At 44.1% G+C, this 19,414-nt stretch overlaps 3 protein-coding genes across 4 annotated transcripts; 2 read left to right on the forward strand and 1 right to left on the reverse strand.

Moving 5' to 3' along the window:
* Positions 1–1,918: 1,918 nt before the first annotated feature.
* LOC139621660 (gap junction Cx32.2 protein-like) lies at positions 1,919–5,330 on the reverse strand. Of its 2 annotated transcripts, none has more exons than XM_071478399.1 (2): positions 5,199–5,330; positions 1,919–3,885 (listed from the first exon to the last, which is right to left on the reverse strand). In XM_071478399.1, the coding sequence occupies exon 2, from the start codon at positions 3,874–3,876 to the stop codon at positions 3,112–3,114; it is 765 nt and encodes a 254-aa protein (XP_071334500.1). In that variant the 5' UTR covers positions 3,877–3,885; positions 5,199–5,330; the 3' UTR covers positions 1,919–3,111. The 2 variants fall into 2 exon arrangements, with proteins under 2 accessions (XP_071334500.1, XP_071334499.1); XM_071478398.1 differs by having other exon boundaries at positions 1,919–3,909; positions 5,199–5,285.
* Positions 5,331–9,179: 3,849 nt separating this feature from the next.
* On the forward strand, positions 9,180–11,800 carry LOC139621659 (gap junction Cx32.2 protein-like). The gene is made up of 2 exons (XM_071478397.1): positions 9,180–9,346; positions 10,651–11,800. The coding sequence occupies exon 2, from the start codon at positions 10,667–10,669 to the stop codon at positions 11,501–11,503; it is 837 nt and encodes a 278-aa protein (XP_071334498.1). The 5' UTR covers positions 9,180–9,346; positions 10,651–10,666; the 3' UTR covers positions 11,504–11,800.
* Positions 11,801–13,551: 1,751 nt separating this feature from the next.
* On the forward strand, positions 13,552–18,833 carry gja1b (gap junction protein alpha 1b). Its single transcript, XM_071478388.1, has 2 exons — positions 13,552–13,747; positions 15,735–18,833. The coding sequence occupies exon 2, from the start codon at positions 15,751–15,753 to the stop codon at positions 16,900–16,902; it is 1,152 nt and encodes a 383-aa protein (XP_071334489.1). The 5' UTR covers positions 13,552–13,747; positions 15,735–15,750; the 3' UTR covers positions 16,903–18,833.
* The last annotated feature ends 581 nt before the right edge of the window (positions 18,834–19,414 follow it).

The raw sequence follows: 19,414 nt of genomic DNA on the forward strand, positions 1-19,414 counted from the left end.
TGACCTTTTTGGATATAAAATATCATCACTTCATTTTATCCTTACAGACATTTGAGCTAAATTGTGTCATAATTAGGGAATGAATTCTTGAGTTATGGACAAAAACTCTTTTTTGTGAGGTCACAGTGACCTAGACCTTTGACCTTTGACCACCAAAATGTAATCAGGTCATCCTTGAGTCCAAACAAATCAGCTGAGCTGAAAACATGAAGCCTCTGTCTCTGACTCTGTCTTTGTCTCTGACTTTGACTTTGACTCTGTCTCTGACTCTGTCTTTGTCTCTGTCTCTATCTCTCACTCTTTCTCTGTCTCTGTCTCATATTCCGTCTCTGATTCTGTCTCTGACTCTGTCTGTCTCCTACTCCGTCTCCAACTCTGTCTGTCTCTGACTCTGTCTCTGTCACCGACTCTGTCTCTGTCTCCTTCTCTAACTCTCTCTCTGTCTCCATCTCCGACTCCAACTGTGTCTGTGTCTGTGTCTCTGACTTTGTCTCTGTCTCTGTCTCCTTCTCTAACTCTCTCTCTGTCTCTGTCTCTGACTCCAACTGTGTCTGTGTCTCTATCTCTGACTCAGTCTCTGACTTTGACTCTGTCTGTGTCTCCGACACCTTCTCTGACTCTGTCTCTGATTGTGATTCTGGCTATGTCTGTGTCTCTGACTCTGCCTCTGCCTCTGTCTTTGTCTCTGTCTCTGTCTCTGTCTCTCTTGCTGGTGTGGAGGCATAAAAATGAAACACAAGCAGGACAAGACCATGTGTAAGACTTCAACAGCTTCAGTCATGTTTCTATGGCAGTTGAGAACCAGTCAGTTTCCGTCTCTTCAAATTTGGTTCAAATGTTCACTTGGGCTCAAGGACAAACTGATTAGATTTATGTGGTCGAAGGTCAAAGGTCAGTTTGACCTCACAAAACACTGAATCTGAACCTACTACAGGTAACACACTGACTGTACGGCAGCTGAGACAACTCCATTCTGCTGAGATGGGATTGAATACTCAGAGAAAACGAGTAAGTGAGCCTTTGAGTCAAAATCACATGATAAATCCTGATCCTAAGGTTTTACTGGATGACCACATCTGAAAGTGTTTGACTGTCCACTGAATTGGTTAAACATGCTTCCTCATTTTCAGAGACGTAGTTTTCCGCCTGATGCGATTTCAGGAAGTCTGTCTTTAGTAACACACGCTGTAACAGGAGGGGTTGACAACTGTTTCCATGGTGTCATCAAAATGAAACACAATGTCATTGTTACGCTGTAACTATTTACTCCGTGATGCACAGTTTTAACTCCTTTACAGCGTGTGGGAGGAAGAGGAGCTACACCTCAGCTCCTTGGCTGAAGGCTGCAGTGAATCTGTGCAAAGAAGCTGCTGTAGGATCAGCACAGCTTCATAGAATGATAAAAACAATAGTTTGACAAAGGAAAATAAAAAAGAATAGAGATTCTCACTGGCCCAGTATTAACAACCCAAAGTGAATGTAGGTGATTTCAGATGAAATGAAGCTCACTGCTGAAAACACGTTCATCATCATTAACTGCTATGGTAGTGGTACTCTATAGCAGTGTCCAAACTAGGGCCTGTGGGCCATGTGCAGGCCGACACTGCCTGTGAGTTACTGACATGCAGAACCTGCTGTGAACACGAAGCATCACTGACAGGAAGCTCTCGGTCCAGGAGGAGACGCAGGTCAGTCATGAAGACAGTGATGTTTACTGACAGACAGTGTTTTGCTGTCATTCTGATCAACATGTCAGCCTTTTAATGAAGACATTTAAAATCAATATTTAATGTCATAACAGTGATTAATGTGTGGTAAATAGTGTATAGAATGGTATACTGTATGTATGATTTGATCTGATGACCAGCTGTTGACAACTGCTGTCACTATCCCCACATGTATTCCAGAGGAAAAGCTATGAAGCCACATCATCCACTGATTTATTGATTTAATTTATCTCATGATTAAAACCAGAGGAGAAATATTCCACTATACAGCAGCAGAATAAACCACAACATCTGAAGATGAAACATGAAATCAATTGTAGAACAGCATCTTTAATAAATCCCATAAATACACAGACATAAACTGTAAGAAATCAACATCCTGATGAAGTCAGCTCTTAACTAAACATTTATATAGAGGTGAAGTTTTAAATGAAGTGCTTCAACCCCAATAAGATGATTTATATAAGAACGAAAAGTGCATAAATAAAGTAATAAAGTTTATTGTCCTTTTCTTCATTTCTAGAAACTCTTAAAGCGACAGACTCAGACTCACAGATCCAGAACCACATCCATCCAATTTACATTTGAAATTATTTTTCGTGGTAATTTGAGATTCCTCAGATTTGTCTCACACAAGCACATTATTCATTAGTCCCTGGATCAGTTAATGTCACATTTATAATGACCAGTTTGACAGAAGTGGTTGAATACAGTTTATCCTGCTGCTCCACAGACCTCATTTATTTAAAATCTCATACAGTCTGAAGGTAGATGTCCATGTGTTTTTGATTATAAAGCAGGTCTAGGTTCTATATTAATACTGTGAAAGTATCAAAGCCTCAGTCCACAGAGAAATGCACACAGCCTGTATTCAGAAACTGAGCCTTAAAACCAGCCGTCAGGACTTCTGCAACTTTGTGATGTCACCACAAAGCAGTCGCTGCTCTCAGTCACGGCCCAAGCCCCACGCACCTGCCCCACCATCAAACCTTGCAGGATTTGGCTTCTCTGAGTGTTTACCTGAAATCTGATGTATTTTTATTTGATCACTCAGAAAACAATTTGCCAATCAGGATCAGATCCTCTCTTCTGATTGGCTGACTGATCTGTTGTTACTAGAGTTCCAGAGAGAAGCCTGAGAGAGGAGATGTAAAACTACACTGAGATGGTTTTTGGCTCTTAAAATCACAGATATATCTACTGATGGAGAGCAAAAACAGTAAAATATGGGACCTGTAAAGCTGTAAGTAAATCGTGAAATATATAATGAATCACAAACTGACAGTTTGAAACTGGACATGACTCACAACATTTATGTCTAACAATCTTGAGCAAAGCGAGAAGCAGACTGCAGCTGAAGCTGAACGTCTCTGATCACAGTCCTTCAGCACAGTGTGACTCTCTCACTGTGCTTCAGTTCGGTGAGGCTGTACGTCTGTGGGGGGACTGAGCCGCTGCTCCTCCTCTTCCTCTCCTTCATCTTGGAGGTGATCAGGTGGAACATCTCCACGATGTTCAGGACCACAGAGAGGACGGCCATCGCCATCATAAAGACAATGAAGATGGTTTTCTCTGTGGGGCGACTTATGAAGCAGTCTACCGGGGATGGACAGGGGTAGTGGGGAAATGAAATCTTAGTGGGCATTAATATGAAGCCGTAGAGGTAGTACTGGCCTACGAGGAATCCCACCTCAAGCAGGATCTTGCACAGCAGCTGTATCATGTAGCTGGCCAGCAGGACACCCTTGAGCTGCACTTTGCCGTGTTCATCTGAGTACTTTGGAGCTTTAACCATCCCATTCTTACCAAGTTTCTGTTCCAGGCGTCTCCTCAGCTTGTTCTCTTTGCGAATCACCAGCAGGACGTGGCCCAGATAGATGAGTGTCGGTGTAGAGACTATCAGGATCTGAAGGACCCAGAAGCGTGTGTGAGATAAAGGGAAAGATTTATCGTAGCAAGCGTTCCTGCACCCGGGGCTTCTGGTGTTACAGTCCATGTTCGCTTGTTCATCCCCCCATATTGTGTCTACACCAGCAGCTAGGATGAAGATCCTGAAGAGGAACAGGACGCTCATCCAGACCTTCCCCACGACAGTGGAGTGTGACTGCACCTTGTCCAGCAGAGCAGACAGGAAGGACCACTCCCCCATGATGAAAGCCTGAGAGAGAAAACAGAGACGGCACTGATGAGCACAGCCGACAGTGCCAGGTTTCATGTCAGTGAAGTCAGCATGAGGAAACCTCAACACATCTTACGCTTGATTTAGAGAGGACATTGAAGAAAACTGATACAGCAGCAGTACAGTTAGCATCCCACAGTTAGCTGCCTCTCTTATGTGTGAACAGGGAGTTTTGTCAAACCAAAGCTTTAACAGTCACATTGGTGCATCAGCACTACACTGCTACTCCATGAGGAAAGATTTCATTCAGGAGAATGCAAAATAAATGTCAACCAAAAAAAGGCTGCTGGATATAATATATCACAAACTCACAGAACTTGCAAAGGGTCATGAGCTGACTGACGGTTAATATGAGTTTAGGGAGATTTAGGGAGAAGGAAGTCTTAAGGAATATGCAGCTCTCTCCTTTGAGACCCCTTGTCCAGGTGAGACAGGTGTCCACAGCAGGGCTAACTAACTAACTAACTAACTACTGGCCCAGCCTTGTGCACACGTCATCAGATCCCCTGTCAGTGGTCTGTCCAGGTTACAGACATTACAGAGGAGACTTTGTTGAACTGATCAGTGTCACTGGCTTCACTCTTCACCTCCACCACAGAGCTGTCAGATCACGAGTGACTTGTGGAAACAGTCGTATGACTTATTTGCAACACACTGACCAATGACCTTTTTGTTTCAGTTCCAGCGCCTGTAGCTGTAGTTTGAATTTTAGCAACACTTTAGAGATCCATGAAGTTCATGCTGAAACCACATCACCCTAACCCTAATCACATCATGTCATTTATGCTGACTGGACACTGGAGAGACCAAAAACTGAATGAAGTGCAGCTGTATCCCATCCTCTGAGACTAGTGTGTATACATATACATATACATATACATATATACACATACCAGTATATAGATTGAACACACAAACTCATCAGACAAATTACGTACAAGTGAAAGTTACTGAAACACACACTCAGAGAGCCTGTACAAAAGTATTATAGACAGAAAGATTTAAATGACTCCTCATGTGCATTGCTTTAGAAATGTTTTTCCATAATGCACAATACCTCAAACCCTGGATTGCAGTATCTGGACTCACATTTACACACAACACCTCCACGAAAATCTTTTTTCTCAGGTGTGATATTAACATTTTATAATAGCACAGTTTACATTTTCAGACTGTTCACTGATCAAATTTCAGTCTCTGATGGCTGTAAACCAAATATGATTTTAACTGAAGAATAATTGATATTTGATCTGAACAACATTAGCTCTTCACACAGTAATAGCTGGTCCTACCTCAGTGACGACCACTGCCTGGTTCAGTCAGTCCTTTACTGTGACAGGGCTCCTCTCACTTCCCTCTTATAATTCATGCTGATGACAGCAGAACCATCAGAGTCCTCCCTGGTCCACCGGACCCGCCCACCCTCCCTAACCACTACGTGACTGTTGTGTTATAATGGACAGATATTGAGAAATTACAGCTGACAATAACTGACACCACATCAGCTGTTCAACGTGGATGAATAATCCTCACTCCTCTGAGGAGGTCTGCCCGTGTGCCCTTGAGCAATGAGCTGAAGTTCACTTTGCTCTTGAGGACTGGAGCCAAGGCTGGATTCACCGGAGCCTTGAGGGTCCTACTTCATTACCTGGTCTTGAGGCCTTGTCTTAAAGAGGGTCCAGGAGGAATGTAGACCAATTCTAAGACTAAATGTATCATCAAATAACTATGAAACCTGGGACCAGGAAGCCCACAGATTATTCTGGTCCCTGGGGCCCCAGCAGGTTAATGTGGCTGTGACAGTAGACTGCATGTAATATATGACATATATGTGTCCCCATAGCAAGTGAGTGATGAAGTTTATAGCATATATATACTGTGTGTGTGTGTATGTTACATATAACATATAAGGTCTCATATATGCAAGTGTATTAAAACATCAACAGGTTTTGAGGTGGATATATATTTACATAACAATGTAAATAAACATACATATTTGTATGGGATAGATGTATAATAACTTTATTATTACTATTATAGTCTTATATGAAATTGTTACAGTTTCTAACAGCCTTTTTTACATTTTTTAGGCTTATTTTTTACATGTATGTTTTTGTTTTATATGTACATATGTTTTATATAGAGAAATTCAATATATGCACATCTATAACATTTGCACGTGGGTAGGAGACACCAGAGGCACAAACTACATCTGACAGTTCAACACTCTCATCATGAAGCTGCATGAAGATACTCGTTCAGCCACATATCAGCCACATATTGATATGTAACGAGCAGCTGTGGTGTGTTCAGTTCACTAATCAGAAGGTTTGTGGTTCAATTCCCCGACCTCTGATTGTGTTTTATTGATGCTTTTGATTGTTTAAATCATGAAAACTGATTTAACAAACTAAACCAAAGAGTAGCTCCCAGGTTTCTAGTGAGAATCCTGGTCTGACTGCACATCAGACAATGTGAGTTCTATTAAATTGGGTCTGATCTGTTTCATGTGAATAATGGAGTTTGACGAGGTGGCGTTTTGTCTCCTTTTCTTGTTAATATTAATATGGATGATCTGTCAGTGCAGGTACATAGGTGAGGAACAGGGTGCTTGGTTGGTATATCTTTACAGATGATGGTGATTTTCCCTCCATGTAGGGCTGGTCTTCAGCAGTTATTGAGGGTATGTTCACAGTATGGTCTAGAATTAGAGTAATATTAAGATTATGATTGTCAGAAGTTGGGAAAACATAAAACTGGTATTTTCTGACTTCTTCCTGTCTGTATCAGAGTAATGAGATTAAATATTGAGAATGTTACATAACCAATGATCTATCAGATGACAAGGACGTCTGCAGTCAGTGTCGATACACTCAAACGTGTTGGCTCGTAGCTTTAGTCTGTGTTCAGAGACCATTAGGATCTCTGATTTAAAGCTTTGTATCTTGCTCACCTGTGGTGCTGCTACAGGTTTATAATGACAGTGTGAGGCTTTAAGGAAGCTGCAGCTAAATGTTGGTTAATGTTAGTGTCTCCACCTGCTCTGCTGTAACACACATCACACCTGATGTGTAGATGTGTGTAGGTTATCTGAGTCTGTAACAGTTACTGTCTCAGCCCTGACCTGAGCTCCGTCAGGTTCTGGTCTGGACTGTGGACCCACTGGTGCTGCAGTCTGTATGTAGATGTCTGAGTGTTGTGGAAAGTCTTTTGTTTTGATTTCATTGGATTTTTTTTGTGGTTGTTTTCTTCCCATGGACCTCACTGAGCAGTGTCCTGAATAAAGATTTAATTGAATAGACCATGGTTGTGTGTGTGGCAGAAAAGCACAGTATGAATAGAAAATCACCGTGTGACTGTGTGAGTGTGTGAATGTGCGAATGTGGTGCAGTGTGCAGTGCTTTGGTTGACAACATTATTTAAGTGCAGTCCAGTTCCTGTAGACACTGGAGGACACAGTGCGTTCAGTGATCAAATCCAACATTTCCAACATACACAGGTTCTCTTACATTAATTTAATCATTTATCAGTTCATTCTACTCACACCTGTGTTCCAGTGCAGACATAGTCCGCAGTGAGTGTTGAAAATTGTCAAGATATATTTTTCTCAGTAATGAGGTGACCTCTGAACTCCAGCCACTGACTGATAACAGGTCCCCTCCCTCCTGTTGCTCACAGATGTGAATCACTAAGAACTAATTATCCTCCCTACAAGAAAAATCCCTCAAAACAAACTCTTTAGGTCAAAGTATCAGGTGGCAGCTCTGCACATCTACAGACCATGACCTGTCTCACTGACCTGGAGATGTTCTGCTGTTTAAACTACAGACTCCACAGTGACAGTGACTCACTTGTTGATAGCTCCTACCCTCAGGACCACTTTTTCACCTGCCTAACAGTCTCATCTTGACTCAGGGTGTCCCCTGATGTTCAGCTGTGATGTTCAGTCTTTGAGTCTAGTTTTTTGGGGTCTGGGGTCTCGGCTGTTCCTCAGTGATTTACGTGAGAAAAGAAAAAGTCATTGTGCATAGTGATGTGAAGGGCTGAAAGTCTGCATTGCAAAACTCGAATTATTTATTTGGTTTTATTTCCTCTCTGATTATTTAAAAATTTACATGAAATTCAGTAGGATTTGGAGAATGTTTCGCAGTAATAGTAATACTTCTACCATCAGGCAAACTGAATGGTGTGGGTTTTAGATTGTACTCCTGCTGGTGTTAAGATCTTTTATTGCTGACTTTGTGTTTTTGTCTTTGCGCTGTTGAACTTCATGACTAACATGAGCTGAACTTTCTGCTCTGCCTCTATTGTAAAACTTTTTACAGGAGAACAAAAACAGAAGTCTGAATAAAATAAATCATTTTGACATTGTTTGGTCTTAATTTATATTTACTGAGGTCTTTATTGACTTTTAAATTGGTGCTGGAGCCCTGATAACATTCACACTGACTGATGGAGCAGACATCAGGCTTCAGCTTGAGGACCATCTCTAAAGACACTTCAACATGTGGACTGCAGGAGCCAGGAGTTGAACCAACAACCTTCTGATTGAAGGATGAGCCACCCTGCCTCCTGAGCAACAGTGTCTCTCACCCTGTGTGAGGTTATTCCCTCCATGAGCGTCCACGCGGTGACTTGTCTCTGTTTCCTGGCTGCTGGTCCGTTAGTCCAGCTATTCTGTAGTAGTCTCAGCCTCCTCGTTGTGTCTCTCTCCTTCTGCGTTTGTTTCCTTCTAATCTTCGTGTAAATGGTGTGTTTGGTTTGGGCTCTTGTGTGTTTGTGTGGTTGTGTGGTTCAGGTCCTATCTGTTGATGGCACATCCATCCTGACTGTCCATACTGTGAATCTACTATGTTGGACACACACCTATTTCCTGTGTGTCCATCCTGCAACAGAAATCCCTCCTCTGTTTCTCTTCTTGAGGTTTCTTCCTCTTTTTCGAGGGTCTCAGGACGGGATGGGGGTGGGGGTCATACTGTACAGAGGCCTGTGATTTGTGATATTGGGCATTATAAATAAAGGTCATGCTGTTTGACCTCAGACACATTGCTGCACATTAACATGAGACATAAACAGGGCGTGTGCAGACACAGTGTGGGTGTAAAACCTGTGACGGCTCTGCCTCAGTGGGAGGTAAAGCTGACTATGATGTACAGAGTGTGTTAATGATGTGATGTTCAGGGTGATCACAGCTTCCTGTACTGGAACCGAGGGTGATGAAATCTTTTCTCCAGACTCATCAAAATTGTCACGAGTTCCACCAAGTGAAAGGAGAAGCTGCGAGTTTGGGCTCAAGTCGACGTGGTCTGAGTCATCCAGGCCAAACCCACAGGCCTCGGCCGTATTTAAGTCTCCTGCTGGTCAGGGTGTCGCGTCTCTGGTCGGCTGCTCTCTGGCTCCTCTGTGATGGAAAGAGTTTCTGATATCTGAGGCCTGACAGGCAAGTACCTTTTATGTTTCTGTAACCTTGAATGAAAACTCAGCTCAGTGTTTCTGTAGGACAAACTCCATGTTACCTCCTCAGCATGTTTTGTGTGTTCTGTCTGTAAATGACACTGTTATAAAGCTTATAAAGCCGTAGCTCTGAGACAGCTGAGACATGCCTCCTGTTATAAACTGATTCATCTCACTTCATTGTGCTTAAAGTGAGTTTGACTCTTGTGTCTCAGGGATCAGCAGCCTGTCCGAGTCTTAGAGAGCTGAACACAGAGTTTATGATGGACAATATTATCAGAATCAGTGTGAATCATTTACAACAGGATGTTCAACAGGAGCAGCTGCTGCTTTCTGAGGTGTTATCTGAGGATGTGTCAGCTCTTCACCTTTTACCTGTTTCAGACAGCGTCTTCTTACATTCGGTGTTTCTGTTGTCTTGTTCTGTCCCTCGTCTCTCAGCAGCAGATCTGCCTCAGTTGTCTCTCATGTTGTCTCTTCAAACATGCACTTAAAAAAAGATCATATAGACTCTTACAGGTGACACCTCTGAGAAAATATAAGGATTTTTTTAATAAAGTGAACAAAGTGGCTGTGTTGTAGGGCGCATCCTTACATCTGATTGGCTACAATGACCATGTGACTAATCATGTTAGATCCTAAAGGTCCATATATTCTTCTTCTGTATTTTATCTGAAGTGTCAATCTCCATCAGAAGATATATTTGTGGTTTTAAGAACCAAAAACCATCTCAGTGTAGTTTTACATCTCCTCTCTCAGGCTTCTCTCTGGAGCTCTAGTAACAACGGATCAGTGAGCCAATCAGAAGAGAGGATCTGAGCCTCTTTTCTGATTGGCTGACTGTTTTCTGGGTGATCAAATAAAAATATGGCAGATTTCAGGTAAACACTCAGAGTACCCAAATCCTGCAAGGTTGGCTGGTGGGTCCAGGTGTATGACCTATGACCTGCCTGTGACCTTTAAAACTTCACAGTAAGGAGGAGCAGGTGAGGTTAGGCTTTGACAGGAGACACCTTCTCTCACTGAGTCTCATTCTTCATTTTAAGCAAATAACTTTAGAGAGTTGTTGGTATTCTCAGCAGTGTGAAAAGTATGGCTCCATACAGGGAGATAAAGAGGTTTAAAGGCTGAAGCTGAGTTTACTGAATGTTAGAAGCTTCTTTAATATGGTTGTGTCTGAGAGGGAAATGTAGACACCTTGATAAAGTTAGAAAAGGCTCATGCTCAATGATTAATTATCTTTTTATTTTTCATAGTAAGTTTGATGTGTGTGTTTCTCTTTCATTTCAGACGTTAGTTTCCAGCCATGGGTGACTGGTCTTATCTGTCCGCACTGCTGGATAAAGTCCAGTCTCACTCCACTGTGGTGGGGAAGATCTGGATGAGTGTCCTCTTCCTGTTCAGGATCTTCGTCCTGGGCGCTGCTGCAGACAAAGTCTGGGGGGATGAGGTGTCTGAGTTCTACTGCGACAGCCAGGAACCAGGGTGCAAACACGCCTGCTACAACTGGATGTTCCCAATATCCTACATTCATTACTGGGTCCTGCAGATCATCTTTGTGTCCACGCCCACCCTAGTCTACCTGGGCCACGCTGTCCACATCATCCACAAAGAGAAGAGGATGATGGAGCAGCTGAAGAACAACCCGAATGAGAGTGCACTGAAGACACCCAAGTACACAGACGACAGAGGGAAGGTGAAGATAAAAGGCATCCTCTTCTGCACGTACATGACCCAGCTGGTGTTCAAGATCCTCCTGGAGGTGGGGTTCAGCCTGGGCCAGTTCTACATCTTTGGCCCTGTGTTCATGGTCTCCTACTTCCACTGCACCATGACTCCACCTTGTGCCCGGTTTAGCGGAGCCCAGTGTTACATTTCTCGTCCCACAGAGAAGACGGTCTTCATCATCTTCATGCTCGTAGTCTCAGGCATCTCGGTGCTGCTCAACATCATCGAGATCATCTACCTGCTCTGTGACAGGAAGAGAGACGGCAGGAAACATGGGTCCAGTTTACTGCAGTACCCATCCAACCCAACCTGGGGGGGTGTGAGCAGCCAGTATGGAGGCTTCCCACTGCCGCCGCCGCCTGCTCAGGGTCTGACAGAGCTCTGCAGTGATGACAGGAAAGAAAAGGACACTTGATCCATGAGTTCTAACAATGAATGAATGTCTGTTGTAGATGTTTGATCGTTTATTTTCCTTCTTCAGTTACTCTGAAATATTTCACATTAAACATTCCTGTAAATGTTCAATTAATTTATAAAAATGTTCAGGATACTGTGCTCTGATTGGTCAATAACAGCAGTGTGTCACACATGCTGACTCAGGCTCCAGTGAAATCATCTATTATTATTATCTTTATTATGTTTGTAATATGTCGTGTTGTTGTTGTGTTGACAACATGAGTCACATTGTGCTGCAATAAAAGTTTACACTCTACACGTTAAAGAAATAAAAGGAGTGAAGAAAACAGAATGTGAAAGTGAGGACATGACATTTAAACTGACTAACAGTGTGTCTGCAGCTGCCTGTGTTCAGGACAGAATCATCTGGTTGAAAACAGAGCACACACTCACAAATCTGAAAACAAACTTATGAACCACAACTTGTTCACAACTTCTTTGAGAGCTACACTGGTGAAGGTCTGAGGTCAGAAATGACAAACTCCATGTTTCCTGATCTAATACTAAGCAGTTTTTCTTTTTTTTTTTTTTTTTTTACAATTTCTTAAACATGATTTTGAAAACAGGCTCATTTTCTCAAAACACCTAACACAATTCACAAAATCAGACACACAAAGTGCACAACACCTCATATATATTCAAGATTATTGTCTCTATATGTCAGCCCTGTGATAGACTGGTGACCTGTCCAGGGTGTACCCCGCCCTCAACCAGTGTCAGCTGGGACCCTGCAACCCTGTACAGATAAGTAATATAGATGATGGATGGATGTCTGTCATTATCAAACCCATGAGCCACCATCCCATCAGCTGCCACCTCAAACAACAACCAGGTCCCCCTTACAGTGTGTGTGTGTGTGTATGTGCGTGTCTGCAGTCAGTAGCTTGTCTGTGTATGTGTTTTAGTGTTACTTGGTGTAAAACAGTGTGTCCACACACACCTGCACTGCACCCTCTCCACCACTGGGTGGTACTGTGCACTGGTGAAGTGAAGTGTGGTGGAGCCTGTGTTCAGTGGAAAGTTACAACACACATGAACAGTTCAGATTGACTGTAGCAGAGTTGTTTGTTGAGTGTATTCAGATGTATCATAATTACATCTGAACTCTTCATGTCCACAGGAGGCTTTCATCATAAACTACAGCTGAGGAGAAACTCTCAGTGTATTCATCAGCACAGACGGGATGAAACCACAGGTAGAATATGAGTTCAGTTCAGCTGATCTCTACTGAACTGGCTGCTCTGACATCAGCTGTTCATGAAAGAAGATTTTCAAACTCATTAACTCATTAAAACTCTCATGATTTATTAAAGTCACTGGAGGAGAAAGAATCCAGATAAAAACACAGCCTCCTCAGCTGATGTGAGTGTGAACTGTGTTACTCCTGCTGTTGTCCTGTGTTGTGTTGCTGAGGTGTGTATTATCAATGTGTGTATTATCAGATGTGTGTATCATTGATGCTGTGGCTGCCTGAGTGGAGCTGATCTAAACCACGTCATCATCAGTGTGATCTGTGGTCTGACCTGTACAGTAACACTGACTCCAGCTGTCACATGGTTTAAAGCAGTGGTTCTCAAAGTGTGGTCCAGGGACCCACAGGGGTTCTTGAGGGGGTTCCTGGGGTCCTCAGCAAAAAGGTGAATCATTTATTTATTTATTTATTGTTAATTTATTTTCACTGTAACTCCATCCATGAGAAAGACAGAGACAGAATGTGTGACTCTGGGTTTAAACACTTTCTGTACTTTCTGTAAAATGATGAATCCTGTCAGATGGGGCTCTGTGGTCTGATTAGAGTCCGATTAGAGCCTTTGATAAGAAAAAGTTAGAAACTCTGAAGCAGCAGAAACTAGAAGAAGTGAAGTGAAAGTGTCAGAAAACTCCAGAGAAAAAGCTGAGACTCCTCCAGTCAAACAGAAACATCTGTCTTTTTTTTAAAGCGCTGTAGAGATCTGCTGTTGGCACATCTGGACTCTGTTGTTCAGATGAAACAATAGAGTCCGGACTCCACACCTTGTCGGTCCCAGAGCGCGTCTCTGCCTGTGTCCTCCCCGCAGACCCGGGTCGGTCCTGACGTAGAGATCAGGTGACCTAACTTCTCTGACGGGACTCTTAAAAGGGATTTCACCCCCGTCAGAGGGAGACTGGTACAAGTGGCGGAGAAAGTCCCAACGGGCCCTCCTCTGTCTGTGAACCGTCCCAGGTAAGTGAGAGCCGCTTTGTGCTGGACCCTGAAGCGGCGCCGCTGTTTGACTCACTCTGAGAAGTTTCTTCAGAGTGAGTGTCCGTCCGTGTCCGCTCCTCAGCCTGAGGGAACTCCAGACTCACATCTGGAGAAAAGTAGAGAAAAGTTTGGTTTTTTTTTTAATTTACTGGTTGATTTTTTTTTGTTTCATTAATCAGATGACAAATGAAGTCGCTGCGTTTATTTACATTTTTTTCCTGGCGTCCCGCTGTGACCCCGGTCCCGGTCGGTCCTCTGGAAACTTGTGTTTTATCTTCAAGGACTTAGATCACAGAGACCAACAGTCGAGTCCAGCAGAAAACCTCCAGACCGCAGAGCTCCATCATTTGGAGTTTTTTTATTCAGAGTTTATGCAGAGTCCTCAATCTGCTGAGAGCCTCATTGTGCTGGACTCCATTGTTCTGCTCTGTCTTCTTCATTTCCACCAAACAGACCCAGTCAAGTAGAAAGTGGCGGGCTGTGTAACAACAGCCCCTGAAGCTGTGTTCATCCTCTCATTAGCTGCCATTGTTGCCCTGCATGTCTGAGGCTGCAGGTGATGTCTGCAGGACAGAGGAGCCACTTTATCATGAGATAAAGATAAAGATCAGTGAGTTTGAGTTTGAGTTTGTGACCATGTGGGTTAGACTGGAGGTTCCTGTAATCCGCATTAATGTCCTGACGAATGCCTGAATGTGGATCTGCTGCTGCTTCTCCTCTGCAGGATCTGCTCCAACCTGTAACACTTCTGTTCACCTCAGACCCACAAACATTCACCAGATTCCTGACAAGATTTCACACTGAGCTGCTGAGCTGAGAGAGGATTAAATCTGTGCTTCATCATTTCAGTCTGCTTCAAATCACCTCGCTGACATCAACCAGTTTAACTATAACTATACAGATGACTACAACCAGTTTGTTGAACTAAAACCAGTTGAACTACAACCAGTTTGTTTAACTATAACTAATTTATTTAACTATAACCAGTTTCTCTAACTATAACCAGTTTGTTTTATTATAACCAGTTTATCTAACAGTTACCGTGTGTGTGTGTGTGTGTGTGTGTCTGTGTCTGTGTGTGTGTGTGACTCTGCTTCTACAGCTCAGAGTCCAGTTTGACTGGGGCGGGGGGCATTAGTTCAGTGGCTCTATTTAAATCAAATTTGACTCAAACTGGTCAGCGGTCAGTGTTAGTGTGTCTGTTTTACTCGTCGACACCCTGCCGGCTCTGGACTAAGCTGGGTCCTGCTGGTCAACAGGAACTCTGTGAGCGCCACTCTGTTGTTGGGGCACTGGTTTTCCCACAGGAAGTGTTATGTGGATCTGAGGAAAGAGGGTCACCACAGACCCTTCCTGAGCAGTGAACTGCAGACACACACTCTGCCACACACACGGATCAGAGCCGGTGCACAGGCTCACTCTGAGCAGCTCAGCTCCCTGTGTTTTCTGGTCAGATCCAGATCCACATCTGCCTGCACCTGAAGCAGATTCTGTCTGAGAGAATGTCTTCACAGGTGTGAATACATTTGACAGCTGTAGTTATCAGGTGTGTGCAGCTGGAGCAGGTTTAGAGGTGCAGCAGAACAGTTCTGAGGTGGACCCGTCTCTGTGGGTTTACGGATCTGGACCAGGTTGAGGACTGTGCTTGCAGCTGTTTAGTGTTGCACAGGGATTTAAATCTTGACAGAAATCGGATTATTATTTTCCCTGCACAGCCACAGGGTCAGCAGAGATTCTGTGGGTCCCTGGTCTCTGGCCTCCCCGGTGCCTTTCTGATGACGCTCACACTCTGCTGCTCTCAGTACCTGGATCAGCCTGAAATGTCTTGTTGTGTCTCCACAAATAATGAAACTGTTTAAACACAAAATGCTGCTAAAAATAAAGATGCCTGGATGCTGAGGATGTTAGACTGAGTCTGTCTGAACATGAACATGTGCTAACAGCTGATTCTTCTGTCTTTCACCAGCTAACACTCCCTGAGAATGGGTGACTGGAGTGCTCTGGGTCGTCTGCTGGACAAGGTCCAGGCCTACTCTACTGCTGGGGGGAAGGTCTGGCTGTCGGTCCTCTTCATCTTTAGGATCCTGGTCCTGGGCACTGCGGTGGAGTCGGCCTGGGGAGACGAGCAGTCTGCCTTCAGATGTAACACCCTGCAGCCTGGTTGTGACAATGTCTGCTACGACAAATCCTTCCCCATCTCCCATGTTCGCCTCTGGGTCCTTCAGATCATCTTTGTGTCCACGCCAACGCTCCTCTATCTGGCTCATGTCTTCTACCTGAACAGGAAGGAGCAGAAGCTCAACAGGAAGGAGGAGGAGCTTAAAGCTGTGCAAAACGACGGAGGTGATGTTGATATCCCACTGAAGAAAATCGAGATGAAGAAGCTGAAGTATGGCATCGAGGAGCACGGGAAGGTGAAGATGAAGGGGGCTTTGCTCAGAACCTACATCTTCAGCATTTTCTTCAAGTCCATGTTTGAGGTGGGATTCCTGCTCATCCAGTGGTACATGTACGGCTTCAGCCTCTCTGCAGTCTACACCTGTGAGAGGTCCCCGTGTCCACAGAAGGTGGAGTGTTTCCTGTCCCGCCCCACGGAGAAGACGGTCTTCATCATCTTCATGCTGGTGGTGTCACTGGTGTCACTGCTGCTCAACGTCATTGAGCTGTTCTATGTGTTTTTTAAGAGGATCAAAGATCGTGTGAAGGGCAAACAGCAGACCACGCTCTTCCCCGGGGGTGGGGGCACAACGAGCCCCACCACCAAGTTTGCCTACTATAACGGCTGCTCCTCCCCGACTGCCCCGCTTACACCCATGTCTCCCCCAGGCTACAAGATGGCCACTGGGGAGCGGGGAACCGGCTCATGCCGCAATTATAATAAGCAGGCCAATGAGCAGAACTGGGCCAACTACTCCACGGAGCAGAACCGGCTTGGCCAGAACGGCGGAGGAAGCACTATTTCAAACTCCCACGCGCAAGCCTTTGACTTCCCCGACGACACCCACGAGCACAAGAAACTGTCCTCATCAGCAGGACACGAGCTGCAGCCGCTGGCGCTGATGGACGCCAGGCCCTGCAGCCGGGCCAGCAGCCGCATGAGCAGCCGGGCCAGGCCGGACGACCTGGACGTGTGAGCGCCAGCCCCTCCTCCTCCAACCTCTGCCAGTCAGGAAACACTTCATCGCAGAGGTTCACGTGAGAGGTGGGACTGACCTTGTCACTGTCTCCAACATAGAGACTCGTAGTCGATCAGACAGACGTTAAACTAATTATGTAACACTGTCAAAGGTACAAGTTGCAAATACTTTTTCAATGACTTTTACCATAACGTTGTAGTGGAGCTAACCCAGCTGTAAGAGAACTGAACAGCCACAGGGACGGAGTCTGACCGAGGCGGACCAACGCGAGAATGAGGACCACGCTGGTCACAGTGACTGATTTGGTACCTGGTTCTTCTAGTTTCCGTAGATTCTGCTCCTCGTCCACCAGGGACAGTTTCACTGTCTCAGCTGAGGTCTGAAGGTACGGTGACAGCCTGACACAGGGTGCCTCCTCAGCTGGGTCGGTTTAACAGCTGATCCAGAACAACATCTGGTCATTCACTTCTTTCTCCTGTTGATCAACGAGCATTGTCCCTGTTAATAAACTAATCCAGCACGGCAAAAACCAAACCCCCAGACCCACATCCCCCAAATCTCTCATCCAGCCAAATGATGTAAAGCAGGAAAGTCACCCCAGTCCCCGGGTGACGGGGGTCACTAACATCTGTTAGGTTCAGAGGAGCATCTGGATGTGGTGTTGCGGCAGAATGACGTCACACTGCTTCAGCTCAGCTCCTGACAGAGGACGTCACAGCAGGTCTCCACATGCGTCAGGTACTTGATGAGACCAGGACCAGCCCTCTGCTCTCTGCTGTTGATAGACAGGGAGTTGCTCTTACAGTTTGCTTGTGTAATAAAGCTGAATTTATGTGTAAGTCAACATTATTAATACATTTTTAACTTCTATCCTAACTCTCTTAATTAAAATCCCTCTGTAGACAGAAGTTAGCGGCTCAGACTGAGAGTTGGAGGAGAAGCTTAGTGTCAGTTGTAGTGAATATTTATTGATGGCCTCTGTAGGACTCCCACCACTAAGAGGAGGAATTGACTACTATCCAGGATCTCACTCACACAAAACATCTTCCATTAACTCCCCAACAACTGTGTATTTATTGACAGTAAAAACAGTTTGTATTTGTTCTGTAGTAACTGTGTCAGTCAGTGAGGACTGTTGTTTCCTGATAAACTTTGAATTTATGTGGTCTGATGTTTCCACTCTGTCTGTGTGTGTGAGCGGCGTGGCGTGGCGGACTCGTACGTGGGCTCCATAAAGAAAGGCTTTATCACTGTTGTTCACTCTTCACTCATCAGAGTGACTGTCTGTGTTTTACATATGGGAGTGAATGATTTCCTGGTTCTGTAGGTAAAGTTTTGATTTCAGACTCAGATGTAACCTTTGCTGCTTGAGAAATAGATGTTTAGTACTGTAAATCAAGCTAACTGTGTCACAATTAAGATGTGAGTTTTTAGAAGACTGCTTATAGATCTGGACTAATATTTAGTCAGTTATATTAAAATGTAAAATTGCCAATGTAGTTCCACAAATACCCAACACTAGGATGAATCTCAAACTGGGCTTTTCTTTTTTTTCTTTTTCTTTTCATTTGTCACTCGTGCATCACTTTGTCGGTACTTACATGTGTCATGGATCTTTGGGCTACAGCGGCGTTTGCACTGAGGTCTTGGTGTTTGAGATGTAATATGGTGCACACAGTAAGTGGTAAGAGTTTTCTGATACACATTACTAATTTATTTTAATCACTGCAGTACATCACACCAGACGTCTGAGCAAAGACGTCGTCCACTGACAGAACAGAAGTGACAGTCATGTGTTGTAGTCACTCAGATAAAGCTAATCCATGGGGATCCACTGTTGTACAGTGTAAGTGCATGATAGCAAAACAACAACCCTTCATTGTATCTGTGAAAAGCTATTTTAACCAATAAATATTTTTCTTTCTTAATCACTGATTGTTTGGCTTCATTATAGCTCTTTCTCTTTGTGCTTTGACTGAATCAGGTTTAGACTTTAGACAAACGTTTATTAGTCTCTTATTAGTCTAATTCTCAAAAATTAGGTCATTTCTCTTTTTTTTTTGTTTTAGTCTAATTTTATTCCACATAAATAATTTTGTCAAGTATTTTCAGCAGTTTCCATCTGTCGTGTCATTGCTCACCTGTTAGGCCTGTGAATATTCTCATTTGTCCAGGTCATAGTATCTCAAAGGAGTTTTAAATCGAAAGCAACTGGACTTGGTTATTTGTCTAGGAAGACGTTTCACCTCTCATCCAAGAGGCTTCATCAGTTCCTTCTCGCACCTGACCAGGCTGGGACTGGTCCAACTATCTGGTGTGGAGACCCAGGTATTTAACCTCAGGGAGGGGCTTTCACAAGGCTGATGATGTCATTGGTTCCCTTTGTGCTCCATGTGCCATGTGTCGTTAGAGTGACTGTCTTGGTGGAGAGTTGGTTTCGACTTCGTTAGAGCCCTCTTGTGTTATAACGACAGTCGTTGGAGTCACATGCCACTTGTGAACAGTTGTT

Source organism: Trachinotus anak, unplaced genomic scaffold (assembly GCF_046630095.1).
Source record: "Trachinotus anak isolate AG129_WGS33_773 ecotype Australia unplaced genomic scaffold, CSIRO_AGI_Tana_v1 ptg000005l, whole genome shotgun sequence".
NCBI classification, from domain to species: Eukaryota; Metazoa; Chordata; class Actinopteri; order Carangiformes; family Carangidae; genus Trachinotus; species Trachinotus anak.

Excerpts from the sequence above, each read along its gene's own strand:
- LOC139621660 (XM_071478399.1), bottom strand. The coding sequence starts at position 3,876 with ATGGGGGAGTGGTCCTTCCTGTCTGCTCTGCTGGACAAGGTGCAGTCA.
- LOC139621659 (XM_071478397.1), top strand. The coding sequence starts at position 10,667 with ATGGGTGACTGGTCTTATCTGTCCGCACTGCTGGATAAAGTCCAGTCT.
- gja1b (XM_071478388.1), top strand. The coding sequence starts at position 15,751 with ATGGGTGACTGGAGTGCTCTGGGTCGTCTGCTGGACAAGGTCCAGGCC.